General features: G+C 37.8%; 1 protein-coding gene across 1 annotated transcript in view; it reads right to left on the bottom strand.

Annotated features, from left to right (window-relative positions):
• Nucleotides 1–7,714: 7,714 nt before the first annotated feature.
• NUP37 (nucleoporin 37) overlaps nt 7,715–15,043 on the bottom strand; it is a 52,055-nt gene continuing 44,726 nt past the window's right edge. The window contains exons 7-10 of the mRNA XM_019961179.2: nt 11,629–11,810; nt 10,857–10,907; nt 8,505–8,598; nt 7,715–7,982 (exon numbers count right to left, since the gene is read on the bottom strand). Of these exons, the coding sequence (XP_019816738.1) occupies nt 7,869–7,982; nt 8,505–8,598; nt 10,857–10,907; nt 11,629–11,810 (441 nt within the window). The 3' untranslated portion in view covers nt 7,715–7,868. The remainder of the gene's footprint in view (nt 7,983–8,504; nt 8,599–10,856; nt 10,908–11,628; nt 11,811–15,043) is intronic.

Below are 15,043 nucleotides of genomic sequence, written 5' to 3' on the forward strand. Positions count from 1 at the left end.
GAGTCGGCTCTTAGCATCAGGTGGCCAAATTATTGGAGCTTCATTTGCAGCATCAGTCTTTCCAATGAATATTCAGGATTGATTTCCTTTAAGATGGACTGGTTTGATCTCGTTGCGGTCCGAGGGACTCTCAAGAGTCTTCTCCAATACCACAGTTCAACAGCATCAATTCTTCGGTACTCACCTTTCTTTACAGTCCAACTCTTGCATCTGTACATGACTACTGGAAAAACCATAGCTTTGACTAAATGGATCTTTGTTGGCAAAGTGATGTCTCTGCTTATTAATACACTGTTTAGGTTTGTCATAGCTTTTCTTCAAGGTGCAAGCATCTTTTAATTTTATGGCTGCACTCACAGCGATTTTTGAGCCCAAGAAAATTAAATCTGCTACTGTTTCCACTTTTCCCCTATCTATTTGCCTTTAAGTGATGAGACCAGATGCCATGTTTTTTAAATGTTGAGTTTTAAGGTACCCTTTTCACTCTCGTTTTTCACCCTCATCAAAAAGCTCTTTAGTTCCTTTTTGCTTTCTGCCATTAGAGTGGTATCATCTGCATATCTGAGGTTCTTGATATTTCTCCCAGCAATCTTGATTCCAGCTTGTGATTCATCCAGCGTGGCATTTCTCATGGTGTAGTCCATATATAAGTTAAATAAGCAGGGTGACAATTTACATCCTTGATGTACTCCTTTCCCAATTTTGAACTAGTCCATTGTTTCATGTCTGGTTTTTAACTGTTGCTTCTTGACCTGCATATAGATTTCTCTGGAGACAGATAAGGTGGTCTGGTATTGTTGTTGTTCAGTTGCTCCGTCATGTCCGACTCTTTGTGACCCCATGGACTGCAGCACTCCAGGCTTCCTTGTCCTTCACCATCTCCCAGAGCTTGCTCAAACTCATGTCTATTGAGTCGGTGATGCCATCCAACCATCTTGTCCTCTGTCATCCCCTTCTCCTGCCCTCAATCTTTCCCAGCATCAGGGTCTTTTCAAATGAGTCAGCTCTTCACATCAGGTGGCCAAATTGTTGGAGCTTCAGCTTTAGCATCAGTCCTTCCAATGAATGTTCAGGGTTGATTTCTTTTAGGATTGTCTGGTTTGACCTCGTTGCAGTCCAAGGGACTCTCAAGAGTCTTCTCCCACACTACAGTTCAAAAGCATTCATTCTTCAGAGCTCATACTTCTTTGTGGTCTCTCACATTTATACATGATTACTGGAAAAACCGTAGCTTTGACTTTGCGGACCTTTGCTGGCAAAGTAATGTCTCTGCTTTTTAATATGCTGTCTAGGTCTGTCATAGCTTTTCTTCCAAGGAGCAAGTGTCTTTTAATTTCATGGCTGCAGTCACCATCTGCAGTGATTTTGGAGCCCAAGAAAATAAAGTTTGTCATGGTTTCCATTGTTTCCCCATCTATTTGCCATGAAGTAATGGGACTGGCTGCCATGATCTTAGTTTTTTGAATGTTGAGGTTTAAGCCAGCTTTTTAAAGGGTTTGGTATTCTCATTTTTTAAAGAATATTCCACAGTTTGTTGTGATTCACACAGTCAAAGGCTTCAGCATAGTCAATGAAGCAGAAATAGATATTTTTCTGGAATTTCCTTGCTTTTTCTACAATCCACCAGATGTTGGCAAAATCCTAAAAGATAATGCTGTTTAAGTGCTGCACTGAATATGCCATCAAATTTGGAAAACTCATTAGTGACTACAGGACTGGAAAAGCTGTTTTCATTGCAATCCCAAAGAAAGTAATGCCAAAGGATGTTCAAACTACTGTACAATTGCACTCTTTTCACATGCTAGCAAGGTAACCCTCAAAATCCTTCCACCTAGGCTTCAATGGTATGTGAACCTAGTACCTCTAGATGTACAAGCCGGATTTAGAAAAGGCAGAGGAACCAGAGACCAAATTGCCAGCATCCATTTCAGAGAAAATTTCTATTGGTCTGGTTTAAACTTAAACGTCAACTAAGAAATTAATTTCTTACAGTTATAGTCTAAGTAAAAATGAACCAAAAATTTGTTTAGACAGTCTCTACCTTATCACTGTGGTCTAATTTACCACTAGTTGTCTCTGGCTTATTTGGAAGTTAGTTGTCTGGGTCTGATTTCCTTTATACAGTCTCAAAAACAGATTTCCTAAAACAGTATTAGAAAGTTCTTTTTCACATGGTTGCAGAGATTAACCTTAATTTTGGCCAAAGTCTAATCTTGTCTGGATTTGGCTTACTGATAGGACAACAGCTGTGTTTATAAGAAAGATGAAAGTTTTGTGTTTAGCCACCATTAGAAGCAAAGGGATCAACAGCATTTACTGTCTTTTATTACAAAGGGAGGAAACACTCAGTTCAATACAACACTAAAACTGCAGTTGATAGAAATGCTTGTTTCATAGATCTTTAAGTCTATCGGTTACTCAAACTGTTTGCAAAGGCTGAGAAACCTGGTGACCTCACTTTCACTTACCAGTGTTCATATGGATTTTATAAGCTTTGTGTGTGTTACAAGTCCCAAGGTAGTGTATTCTGTTACAAGTTGGTCAACAAGGCAAATAGCTATATAACAAAGACATAAGTGAAAACAGAAATAAGGTCATCCAGAGAAATTGTCAGGCAAATGTAACTGGATCCTCATAAGGTCAACAATTGTTTTTACTAATGTAGTTTAAAGAACAGCCGAGTAGGTCAGCAAGACAATTCAATGTTTCTGATTTCCCATGAAGTCTGTGTCAGTGCATGCAAAAGAAATTGGTTCTGTTGAGTCTGAGTAATGGATATGTCATCAAATGTGCGCTCGTTTTTCCTTTTGTGAAATGAGATCCTCAAAGCTGATATCCTAATTATTTTGTTGTGTTACTGTGCTTAGTGAACAAATGGTAGCTATAAATTAAAGCCACATTAATAATAACAAAACTTCTACCTATGTTTTAAATAGCACATTTCTTTAGATGTATAATTAGAAACAAATGTTAGCTTGTTTGAAATTCTTTTTAGATGCCTGTTAAACATAAATGTTTTTGAACCAGCAAGGTTGTTGTTCTCTCCTGTCCCTGCTGTTGAGCAAAACAATAGCTTGATAGAATATACTGGAACAGAATGCTGCTTCTGAGGGCCTGAGCAAGCTCTCATCAAGAATGTATGGAAATGGACTATCATAATGATCGTTTTTACTTAAAAATTTTTATTTGGGCCTAGAACCAAGGATATTACTGGTATGGTCTAAAGTTGGGTTAAACTGAGTTTAATTTTTTGAGGTACAAAAAATATGGGGAATAATTTGGAGCAAATTTCTCTCTTCAGAAATTAGTCTTGGGCACAATACTGTCTCATAACCTCCCAATCAGCATTTCTGGGATAATGTCAGATTTTGGACAATTACAGAAAACCAGACACAAATGTGGAAACCAGATTTCAATTTCTTCTCCACTGACATGAGATTTAAAACAGCAACAGGAACATTTCAAGGTCAGTGTCAATATGTAGTCACAAATTACCAAAGAAACAAATTGGAGAGCACGGGTGTACGATTTTGTGTTTTTGGCATGGGAGAGACATTGAAATACTCATAACATAAAAGCCAAATCATAAAAATAAAATGAGACTTATGATCCCATCATTTTGAAAGGGTAGGATTTAGTTCTGACATCTTGCAGATTTGTGATGTCCTGACTTTTGCTTCAACAGTCCTAAATAATACAAGTTTTAGAACATAAGCACAACCTTTTTTTCTTCTTTCTAAAATGTTTGTAAGAGAAGGAATCCTGAGGAAAACTTATTCAACAAAGAGAAACCTCTTAAGCATATTTATAAACAAATATGGAAAAACTAAAACCAGGGGACACATACACAATCAGGTCTTGTATTATTTATCAGGAATTAGAAGTGATGACCAATAGTTAATTCCCCATCAAACATTTCCTCCCATCTTAGTTTAATTTAAACACAGTTTACTAAGAACAAAGTTTACTAAGGAAAAAGAATATCTTTGTACCATTTAAAGTACTTGTTGGCCAACCCAATAACTGAACACAGTAAGTTTAACAAAGTAGAAGCTGGGAAATGGTCAAATAGCCTATATATGAGATCTAAACAAAGAGGTTAGAATTCTCAATGCTTCAGTCAGTTCAGTTCAGTTCCTCAGTCGTGTCAGACTCTGACCCCATGGATTGCAGCACACCAGGCTTCCCTGTCCATCACCAATCCCAGAGTTTACGCAAACTCATGTCCATTGAGTCAGTGAGGCCATCCAACCATCTCATCCTCTGTCATCCCCTTGTCCTCCCACCTTCATTCTTTCCAAGCATCAGGGTCTTTTCAAATGAATCAGTTCTTCACATTAGGTGACCAAAGTATTGGAGTTTCAGCTTCAGCATCAGTCCTTCCAATGAATAGTCAGGACTGATTTCCTTTAGGATAGACTGGTTGGATCTCCTTGCTGTCCAAGTGACTCTCAAGAGTCTTCTCCAAAACCACAGTTCAAAACCATCAGTTCTTTGGTGTTCGGCTGTCTTTATAGTCCAAGTCTCACATCTATACCTGATTACTAGAAAAACCAAAGCTTTGACTAGATGAACCTTTGCTGGCAAAGTAATGTCTCTGCTTTTTAATATGCTGTCTAGGTCTATCATAGCTTTTCTTCAAAGGAGCAAGCGTCTTTGAATTTCATGGCTGCAGTCACCATCTGCAGTGACTTTGGAGACCAAGAAAATAACGTTTGTCACTGTTTCCATCGTTTCCCCATCTATTTGCCATGAAGTGATGGGACCAGATACCATGATCTTAAGTTTTCTGAATGTTGAGCTTTAAGCCAACTTTTTCACTCTCCTCTTTCATCAAGAGGCTCTTTAGTTCTTCTTCCCTTTCTGCCATAAGTGTGGTGTCATCTGCATATCTGAGGTCATTGATATTTCTCCCAGCATCTTGATTCCAACTTGTGCTTCTTCCAGCCCAGCATTTCTCATGATGTACTCTGCACAGAAGTTAAATAAGCAGGGTGACAATATACAGCCTTGACGTACTCCTTTCCCTATTTGGAAGCAGTCTGTTGTTCCATGTCCAGTTCTAACTGTTGCTTCCTGATTTGCATACAGATTTCTCAGGAGGTAGGTCAGGTGGTCTGGTATTCCCACCTCTTGAAGAATTTTCCACAGTTTACTGTGATCCACACAAAGACTTTGGCATAGTCAATAAAGCAGATGTTTTTCTGGAACTCTCTTGCTTTTTCAATGATCCAACAGATGTTGGCAATTTGATCTCTGCTTCCTCTGCCTTTTCTAAATCCAGCTTGAACATCTGGAAGTTCATGGTTCACACTGTTGAAGCTCGGCTTGGAAAATTTTGAGCAGTACTTTAACATGCTAGCATGTTAAGATGCTTAAAATTTTGAGCAGTACTTAACATGCTAGCATGTTAAGATGAGTGCAACTGTGCAGTAGTTTGAGCATCCTTTGACATTGCCTTTCTTAGGGACTGGAATGAAAACTGACCTTTTCCAGTCCTGTGGCCACTGCTGAGTTTTCCAAATTTGCTGGCATATTGAGTGCGCACTTTCACAGCATCACCTTTTAGGATCTGAAATAGTCTCAAGTTTACTCAGGATAAAATGCATACCACTCCCAAAGGGCTAAAGACATCCCTCTCATTTCTTGAGAATGTCTTATCTCAGAGTCACCTTAATTTACAGATGTAATCACCTTTTCTCTTTTGAGGGTAACACTTCCTGCCTCTCTTTGGCAGAACTGTATTCACACAATCACCATGAGTTTTCCCCCAGTATGTTCCCTACAGACACCAGGCCCAGTGGGTAGTTTCATTGGATAACTTTTATAAATGGGTAAGCCCTTATTCCAGAGGATCCATCTCCAAGATACCCCAATACCCAAGCCCCAACATACTTCTCCAACCTCTATTCCTAAGTCCACTCAATTCCTAAGTATAAGACAATTTTCAAATATACTGACCCAATTTATCATTTTTGAAATACACCCTAAAATGACAAACTCTTACAAAGTCTTTGGTCTATCTTCACGCTTTTAGGGTTCTCTATCCCCTCACAGAGACTGTAAAAGGTAACCATGTCAAAATTCCTTCAACTTTGCCTTAAGTTAAAAATCTACTTATGAAGGGGTAAAATATTTTTAATATTTGGTAATAATATTTTACTGTATTCAATACTTAACTTGGGAACTGCTATGCTATTCAACCTGATGTGAAGAATTGACTCACTGGAAAAGACCCCCATGCTGGGATTGAAGGCAGGAGGAGAAGGGGACAACAAAGGATGAGATGGTTGGATGGCATCACTGACTCGATGGACATGAGTTTGAGTAGCTCCAGGAGTTGGTGATGGACAGGGAAGCCTGGCGTGCTGTAGTCCATGGGGTCGCAAAGAGTCGGACATGACTGAGTGACTGAACTGAACTGCTATGCTATACAACTTTTCCTTATAATTAAACACATGTAGCAGTTTATACATGTACATGATTACAAGATTTTACTAAAAAAAAAAAAAAAAATTTACCTGTAACAATTCTGTATCTCTCAAAGATAATTTTGATTTCATAAGATGTGTCATAAGATACTTAAGATGTCTTATGAAAAGAAAACTTGAACATTTATTTGCATTAATCTCCAGTTCTTCAAAAATAAGAATTATTCATCTCTGAAATAAATTACTTACAAATCTGTGCTGGACATGTTAGGTATCTTCATTCACCTTTACTTAATCCTCACAGTAACTCCATGAGACAGTGATTCCCATCTCCATTTTATAGGTGGAAATGCAGCTTCAGAGAGGGCATTAATTTGTAGGAATGGAGAGTTTGTAGAAATTTATTTAGCTGTATTATATGCTTCTGACTAGATCACATGACATGGCTGCCTTAAACAATGTTTACTTCAATGACTGTGAAGAGGGTGCATGTAGTTCTATTGCCACCAGGTGCCATCTCAAAAACATTCAACTTTGCTAAGAATGGTGAAGATTTATAAAAGGTGGAGATTGTTAACGTTATTACATCATAAGTTATTTTCTAGGGTAAGCTTTATCCCATATACCAAATGTTCTGAGAATGATGAGACACCCAATCAAAAGGAATTAGTATATAGTAATAAGCAGACTGATAACATGATATAAGAAAATCATTTCTTATATTAAATTGAATAGTAATCCTTTATAATTACTGAGAAAGTTGTAATAAGACTCCTATATTTATGAGGTTAAAGTCGCTCAGTTGTGTCTGACTCTTTGTGACTCTATGGACTGTAGCCTGCCAGGCTCCTCTGCCCATGGAATTTTCTAGACAAGAATATTGGAGTGGTTGTTATTTCCTCCTACAGGGGATCTTCCCTATCCAGGGACTGAACACACGTCTCTTATGTCTCCTGTGTATGTATATAGTAACAGAAAATGCCTATACATTTACCCACACATACATTTAATACATTCAACCAATTTCCAGAATAATGGTGAAAGGAGAGGCCTTTTTTCCCTTTTGTAAATGTTTATGTCTTTGAGAATTAGGAAAGTAGCATATATTTAAGGTATAGAACATAAGATACAGTTTGGAAAATCCTGTGATAAAATCAAAAGCATTAAGCTTCCCTAATCATCTCTCTTTCCTAGAGCTGCTGAGTTAGTCATAGTCTTAAAAGCTGACTTAGAAAAAAAAAAAAAAAGAAAACCACACACATACATAGAATAGAACAGGAAAATGATTTTTCAAACCATCAATATTTTATTTAACAAAAGCCAACAACTGGAACATTTCTAGATCTTACAGTATATATTTGATATAAAAATAAGAAATTCTCTAAAATATGTACTAATAATACAGTTTTATGGATCTAAGTACATAGAAAATTTATTCTACATTTCAGTCACCCAAAACAACAGCTTGTGGTCACTTCCGATTGCACACAGTGGAAGAGTTCTATGCCAGGAAAGGCCAGATCCAACAGCCACAGAGCCAATGAGGATGGGCTATAAAATATGTGAAGGATTAAAGAAGTTCAATACATCACCAACATTAATAAATAAAAACTACCTTTCAAAAACAAGAAGTACGTTGAAAAACTGTCTTTGTTTATAGTGGCAACAGAATTAAAAAATGTGCTCCCTCATAGGTGAAATACATAGTATTTGTTTGTAACTGACTGGAATGAAGTGTACAAATCAACTACGGATAACTGGTGCAGCCTAGACACAAACATTTTCAGAGTCTAAACCAACCAGGCAAGCACAATTATATTTAAATGAAGGAGGAAATAGAAGAAATAAAATACTTCGTATGTGAATATTAGCAAAAAGTCCGTTACCATTGGTGATTTAAACATCAAAAAAGGCTTTCTCTTTTTTGATGTTTTTTTATGAAAGAAGAGAGAAATTTCTCTTCTTTCATAAATCCTTTAGTTACTTACGTATTACAAATCTGGGGAGCTGTAAGTGGAAAAGTAGAAAACACAAATTTAAAAACACATATGCCATCAAACATCACCACATTACCTGAGGATGTCCTAAATGATGAATCTGAAATTGACTCATCATTTTGCCAGGATAACCAGTGGTTGCAAATAAGTTTTCATTAACTGTGGACCATCTAAGAAAAGACAAAGGATGAAAATAAGTACAGAATCCTATACACAAACACAAGGTTTTCTAAAATTGGTTATTTCTCTTTGTACCAAAATGCTAATTTTATAAGTCTAAATTTGATAATATGGATTTACCATCAGACTGGGAATTTCAGGGAAGTTAGCTATAAATATTTTCTCATTCTGTGAATGTTTATTAATTGCTTATCATGGGTCACTTCATTAAATTTCAGGGTTACACAAAGTCAGCAGATCCCAAAAGTCTGACAATATGGCAGGAGATACAAACAAGGAATCAGACAAAAAATATTTCACAGCACAATACATTAAAAACCCAATACATTTAAAATTCTTATTGATATTTGTTTTAAAATAAATGATAAGCTCATGAGTTTAAATTCCTTTGAATCAAGTAAACACCTAGAATACATAGATGTTTAAATATTCAAGTATTAAGGCAAAACAGACATTGGAATACACTGAATCAATGAACCACCAAGTGTTAATGGACCTCCAGCAACAAGTGTGCCACAATAATAAGTGCAGTAGGGGAGCTATGAGGGGAAAAAAAAAAGATTCCTTGACCAAAAAAAAAAAAAAAAAGGCTATAAGTCTAGCTAATACTTTAATGTGTGGTAGATATTATTAGTTGCTGTCCAACAGGCATTCTGCCCTGTTTCTGAGCTAACTAAACCCCAGCTGGGGCCTGGCACAGGGTGTCTGACCCCAAGGGGTAAGAGACAATTGGTATAAGGCAAAGATAGCAATCCCCAATAAAAGGGGAGTGGCTCCTTCCTCTCCTCTTATTTTGGACAACATGGTATGAGGCTATGGTGTCTGGAACACTGAAAGTCATCTTGCAACTGGGAAGCACCAAGTCAAAGCCTTGCCACTGAGGATAACAGATGGAAAGATCTGAATACTTAATGACATAAACCAATTCTGAGATGACCTCCTTTAGACTTAAGTACCATAGTTTGCTGGTTTTATTTTTAGCAACTGGGAAAAAAAAATTAAAACTGAAGTATAGTTGATCTATAATATTATGTTAGTTTTAGGTGTACAGTACGGTTATTCAGTTATTCATATATTTTATATATACATATATATGTATTTCTTTTCAAATTCTTTTCCTTTATAGGTGATTACAAAATATCCCCTGTGCTATACAGCAGATCCTTTTTGGTAATCTATTTTATATATAATAGTGTGTATGTGTTAATCCCAAACTCCAAGTTTATCTCCTCTTCTCCCCCTCTTTCCCCTTTTGTAACCAAAAGTTTTCTATGTCTGTGAGTCTAGAGTTTGTTGATTTAAAAATGTGTATTTGCTCACATCTCTGAAATCAAGATTCACCTTATAATCTAGGCCATGCTTACATTTAGTTGAATACATTTTTTTCTTAGGAATACAGAAAATAATACTGTCCTTAGGTTCTACAGTTTCATTGGGGGTATTTTAGATTTGATGAAATACAGTACTCTTGCCTGGAAAATCCCATGGACAGAGGAGCCTGGTAGGCTGCAGTCCACGGGGTCGCTAAGAATCGGATACGACTGAGCGACTTCACTTTCACTTTTCACTTTCATGCACTGGAGGAGGAAATGGCAACCCACTCCAGTGTTCTTGCCTGGAGAATCCCATGGACAGAGAAGCCTGGTGGGCTGCAGTCCATGGGGTCGCACAGAGTCGGACACGACTGAAGCAACTTAGCAGCAGCAGCAGCATATAATAAATGTTCTACTGATTTTAGTCTCTGTTAGTAAATTTCCAAGACTACACTATACAGTGCAATATTATGTAAAAATGAATGAAATGAAAAACAAGCACATTAAGTGGAAAAAAAGCCACAGGTCTATAATATCCAGTGTGTTCTCACTTGAGGACAATAATGGATGTAGTTTACATGCATAGACATGGGCCCACCTACATTTTACATCTTTATCAGCAGAAAAATTACAAAAGCATATGCTCTCAATTGTTGAGGTGGAATTAGTGGAGTAGTAACATTCTGTATTTTATAAACATTTTCAAAGAAAATATTGGAAAACAATCTCTCATCCAGACCAAAAAAAAAAAACAAAACAAAAAAAAAACAACAAAGCAAAACATCCATTTATAAAATAACCAGAAAAAAAGAAAAATTCAGTGCAAAGGAGAGGACTAGAAACATATTCTAGAAGTTGGCACAGCATGAACAAAGTAATCAAATACAAAAATCAAATTATAACTGCCCCCCCCCCCCCCAACAATGGTACATTACCTGAATAAGCAGGCTCGATCCATGTGGACAGGTCTCTTATCTTGAGGGTAACTAAAAGATATTATTTTGTATCTTATGAATTATGTGTTGTTCTCAGGTAGGTGAACTTAAATTAAGGATTACAGGGTTATTTTCTCTTTAAAGGACACAATGCCCAAGGTACTTAAACTGTGACAAAATTCCAAATAAGTACTGAATTAAAATAGCTGAAGATATGAACATGATTTAGAACCATTATAGAACAACATCATTTAACAGGGTCAGTGTTCTTATTTTTTTTTTAAACATAAGCAAACATTGCTTAATGGATTCCCAGGTAGCTCAGTGGTAAAAGAATCCACCTGCCAATGCAGGAGATGCAAGTTGGATCCCTGGGTCAGGAAGATTCCCTGGAGTAGGAAATGGCAACTTGCTCCAGTATTCTTGCTTGGAAAATTCCATGGACAGGGGAGCCTGTTGGGCTACAGTCTTATGGGGTCGCAAAGAGTCAGACATGACTGTGTGTGTGCACGTGCACCTACACACACACACACACACACACACACACCCCTCAATGAAAGATCTCCTCTGCATTATTCTTTCTGTTACTCTCAAAGTAAATCTGTAAAACCCATGACTGTTATGTAAAAGCCCATTAACTCTGGCCCTTTTGTAGGAGAGTCTTATTTTTGCTTTACAATGTGGCCCAGGTATACAAGAATAGGTCAATGGATCATTTAGCAATAGTGACTGATTTTTTGGTAAATAATAGATAAATATACTAAGGAAGTACCTGGATCGAGTAATATCCCAAATTAACCAATCATTCCCTGCAACAGCTCCAACTTTGAAGGTGTTTTTTAAGCACCAGTGTGCTGACATTAATGGCATCTGTTCTGATTCAAGTGATAAAATAGCCTGTTGAGCCAAAAGATCATAAAACCGAATTGTTCCATTCTTCTCTGCAACCATCAGCTGTAAGAAAAACAGAGAGAATTCAACGACCTAATTTACTAGTCAAATCTGAGAAGGAGACAGAGATTCAATGTCATTTATACAGTAACATGTAAACATGTGTATATATTACAAAAGGGAGGTAAAATGCAAAGGAAATAAGATAAGCCTAGGTGAAAAAAAGAGTATCAAATATTAAAAAACTTCACAAGAAACTGGCAAAACGAAAGACACAAGAAAACTGGGTACAATTTTAAATGACTATACACAGTCCCCAGGAAGAAGAGCATAAAGATTCACTCTAAGTATATACATATATATACACATACACAGTTGAGTTATTCACAGTAGTTAAGGCTTTATAAAGTTGCTGCAAACATTGAGTTAGTGAATTATCAAATCACTGATCCTAAAGGAAATTAAAGGGTTGTGTTCCTGTGAGTCTCTGACCACAACATTTTTGTCAACTTATCAATACACAATCTTGTTTCTGTTTATAGACATCTTATTTAATACATATTGATTTATTAACATAGAAGTCACAGGCAACAGCACTGCAACTCATGTCTGAACAAAGCTTATCTAACATGTATTTTCTCCGTAAGGCGTCTCACAGTCTTCCTGCATTTAGGAATACTAAGTAGCTCTTTATTGACTATGCCAAAGCCTTTGACTGTGTGGATCACAATAAACTGTGGAAAATTCTTCAAGAGATGGGAATACCAGACCACCTGACCGGCCTCTTGAGAAACCTATATGCAGGTCAGGAAGTAACAGTTAGAACTGGACATGGAACAACAGACTGGTTTCAAATTGGGAAAGGAGTATGTCAAGGCTGTATATTATCACCCTGCTTATTTAACTTATATGCCGAGTACATCATGAGAAAAGCTGGGCTGGAAGAAGCACAAGCTGGAATCAAGATTGCTGGGAGAAATATCAATAACCTCAGACATGCAGATGACACCACCCTTATAGCAGAAAGTGAAGAGGAACTAAAAAGCCTCTTGATGAAAGTGAAAGTGGAGAGTGAAAAAGTTGGCTTAAAGCTCAACATTCAGAAAACGAAGATCATGGCATCTGGTCCCATCACTTCATGGGAAATAGATGGGGAACAGTGGAAACAGTGTCAGACTTTATTTTTTTGGGCTCCAAAATCACTGCAGATGGTGACTGCAGCCATAAAATTAAAAAGACGCTTACTCCTTGGTTATGACCAACCTAGATAGCATATTCAAAAGCAGAGACATTTCTTTGCCAACAAAGGTCCGTCTAGTGAAGGCTATGGTTTTTCCAGTAGTTATGTATGGATATGAGAGTTGGACTGTGAAGAAAGCTGAGTGCCGAAGAATTGATGCTTTTGAACTGTGGTGTTGGAGAAGACTCTTGAGAGTCCCATGGACTGCAAGGAGATCCAACCAGTCCATTCTAACGGAGATCAGTCCTGGGTGTTCTTTGGAAGGAATGATGCTAAAGCTGAAACTCCAGTACTTTGGCCACCTCATGCGAAGAGTTGACTCATTGGAAAAGACTCTGATGCTGGGAGGGATTGGGGGCAGGAGGAGAAGGAGACGACAGAGGATGAGATGGCTGGATGGCATCACCGACTAGATGGACATGAGTTTGAGTGAACTCCGGGAGTTGGACAGGGAGGCCTGGTGTGCCGCAATTCACGGGGTTGCAAAGAGTCGGACACGACTGAGCGACTGAACTGAACTGAACTGAACTGAACTTACAGTATGAGGGCTAAGACAAGAAGGCAGAGTACTGCCTCATTCAGCCCTAGCTGGGAATGTGCATATCAGTCAACTCAAATTTTGTGTTGCCCCATGCATGTCTGTGACCGTCAGAGTGATGAGTATTAATTTTGGGGTTACAAATAAATTTTAGTGAGTAGGCATACTTGCAAATGTAGGATCTGTGAATAATGAAGATCAACCATATAAACACTTGTATATAAAACACCATGCTATGTTCAGTAAAGGTAAATGACATGATCCTTGATCTTTAGAAACTTTCCATCGAGAGAGAATCATGAAAAAAAAAAAAAAAAAACTGACTATAATTTAAGGGGACATACAGTGGGATGCAAAAGGAAGAGCAATTATTTAGAACACAGGCAGTCTTTAAAAGTAGGGGATTCTTAAGAGAAAAGGTGGAATTTAAAACTATTCTCAATAAGATGAGGTCAGTGACAAATACACAACAAAAATAATTTGTTGTATATATACAGTATTAGTATAATTTGTAATATATAAAAATATTTAGTCGTCATGACCACTATCTGAGGAAACTGCTATCATCAATCCCATTTTTCAGAAAGGAGACTGAGGTGCAGAGTGATTAAAGTAACTTGTGGAAGATCTCATCACTAAGCCTGTGGCAGAGCCTGGGTTTGAACCCAGGTCTAACTACAGCACCATGTGTGTTCCTTACTACAAGACTAGGTTATGAGATTGAGGAGTGATCTGGTGGGCTGTGTAAAGTCACAGGTCGGGAAGGACTGGAAACGGGAGAAGACCAGGAAGATTTATTTTGGACCTAGTAAAAACACTTGAGATTTTGAATCTGTCTCCAAAAGTCTTGAGAATTTCAGGTTTAACTTATGAGCTATGGAAGGGCCAAGTCTGTCTGGACCTCAATTTGGACAGGCAATAAAGCATGGTGGGTTAATAGCACAGCTTCTTTAGTCATGTGGATTCTTATCCACTGTACCACCAGGGAAATCCTACTACTATCAACGGCTGTGCATGTGGCCTGAGGGATCTCAGCTGCTTGACCAGGGATCGAACTTGGGCCCTGAGAGGGAAAGCACTGAGTCCTGACCGTTGGACTGCCAAGGAATTCCCTGTAACTTTATTATTAATTACTGGCATTTGCGTGGTGCTTTCTAGATTACATGGCTCTCTTGTGTAATTTGTAACTGACTCATTTGAAAAGATCCCGATGCTGGGAATGATTGAAGGCAGGAGGAGAAGGGGAGGACAGAGGATGAGATGGTTGGATGGCATCACCGACTTAATGGACATGAGTTTGAGTAAGGTCCGGGAATTGGTGATGGGACAGGGAGGCCTGGAGTACTGCAGTCAATGGGGTCACAAAGAGGTGGGCATGACTGAGCAACTGAACTGAACTGAAGACTTTCATAAGAATTTTAAGAGATAGGTGATCACAGACTTACCTTTCTTCTCTGGCTGCCTCGTTTTTATCAAGATCAAGCAAAACAGAACAAAAATTTTGGGTTTGATCTGACA

Source organism: Bos indicus, chromosome 5, assembly GCF_029378745.1.
Source record: "Bos indicus isolate NIAB-ARS_2022 breed Sahiwal x Tharparkar chromosome 5, NIAB-ARS_B.indTharparkar_mat_pri_1.0, whole genome shotgun sequence".
Taxonomy (NCBI): Eukaryota; Metazoa; Chordata; class Mammalia; order Artiodactyla; family Bovidae; genus Bos; species Bos indicus.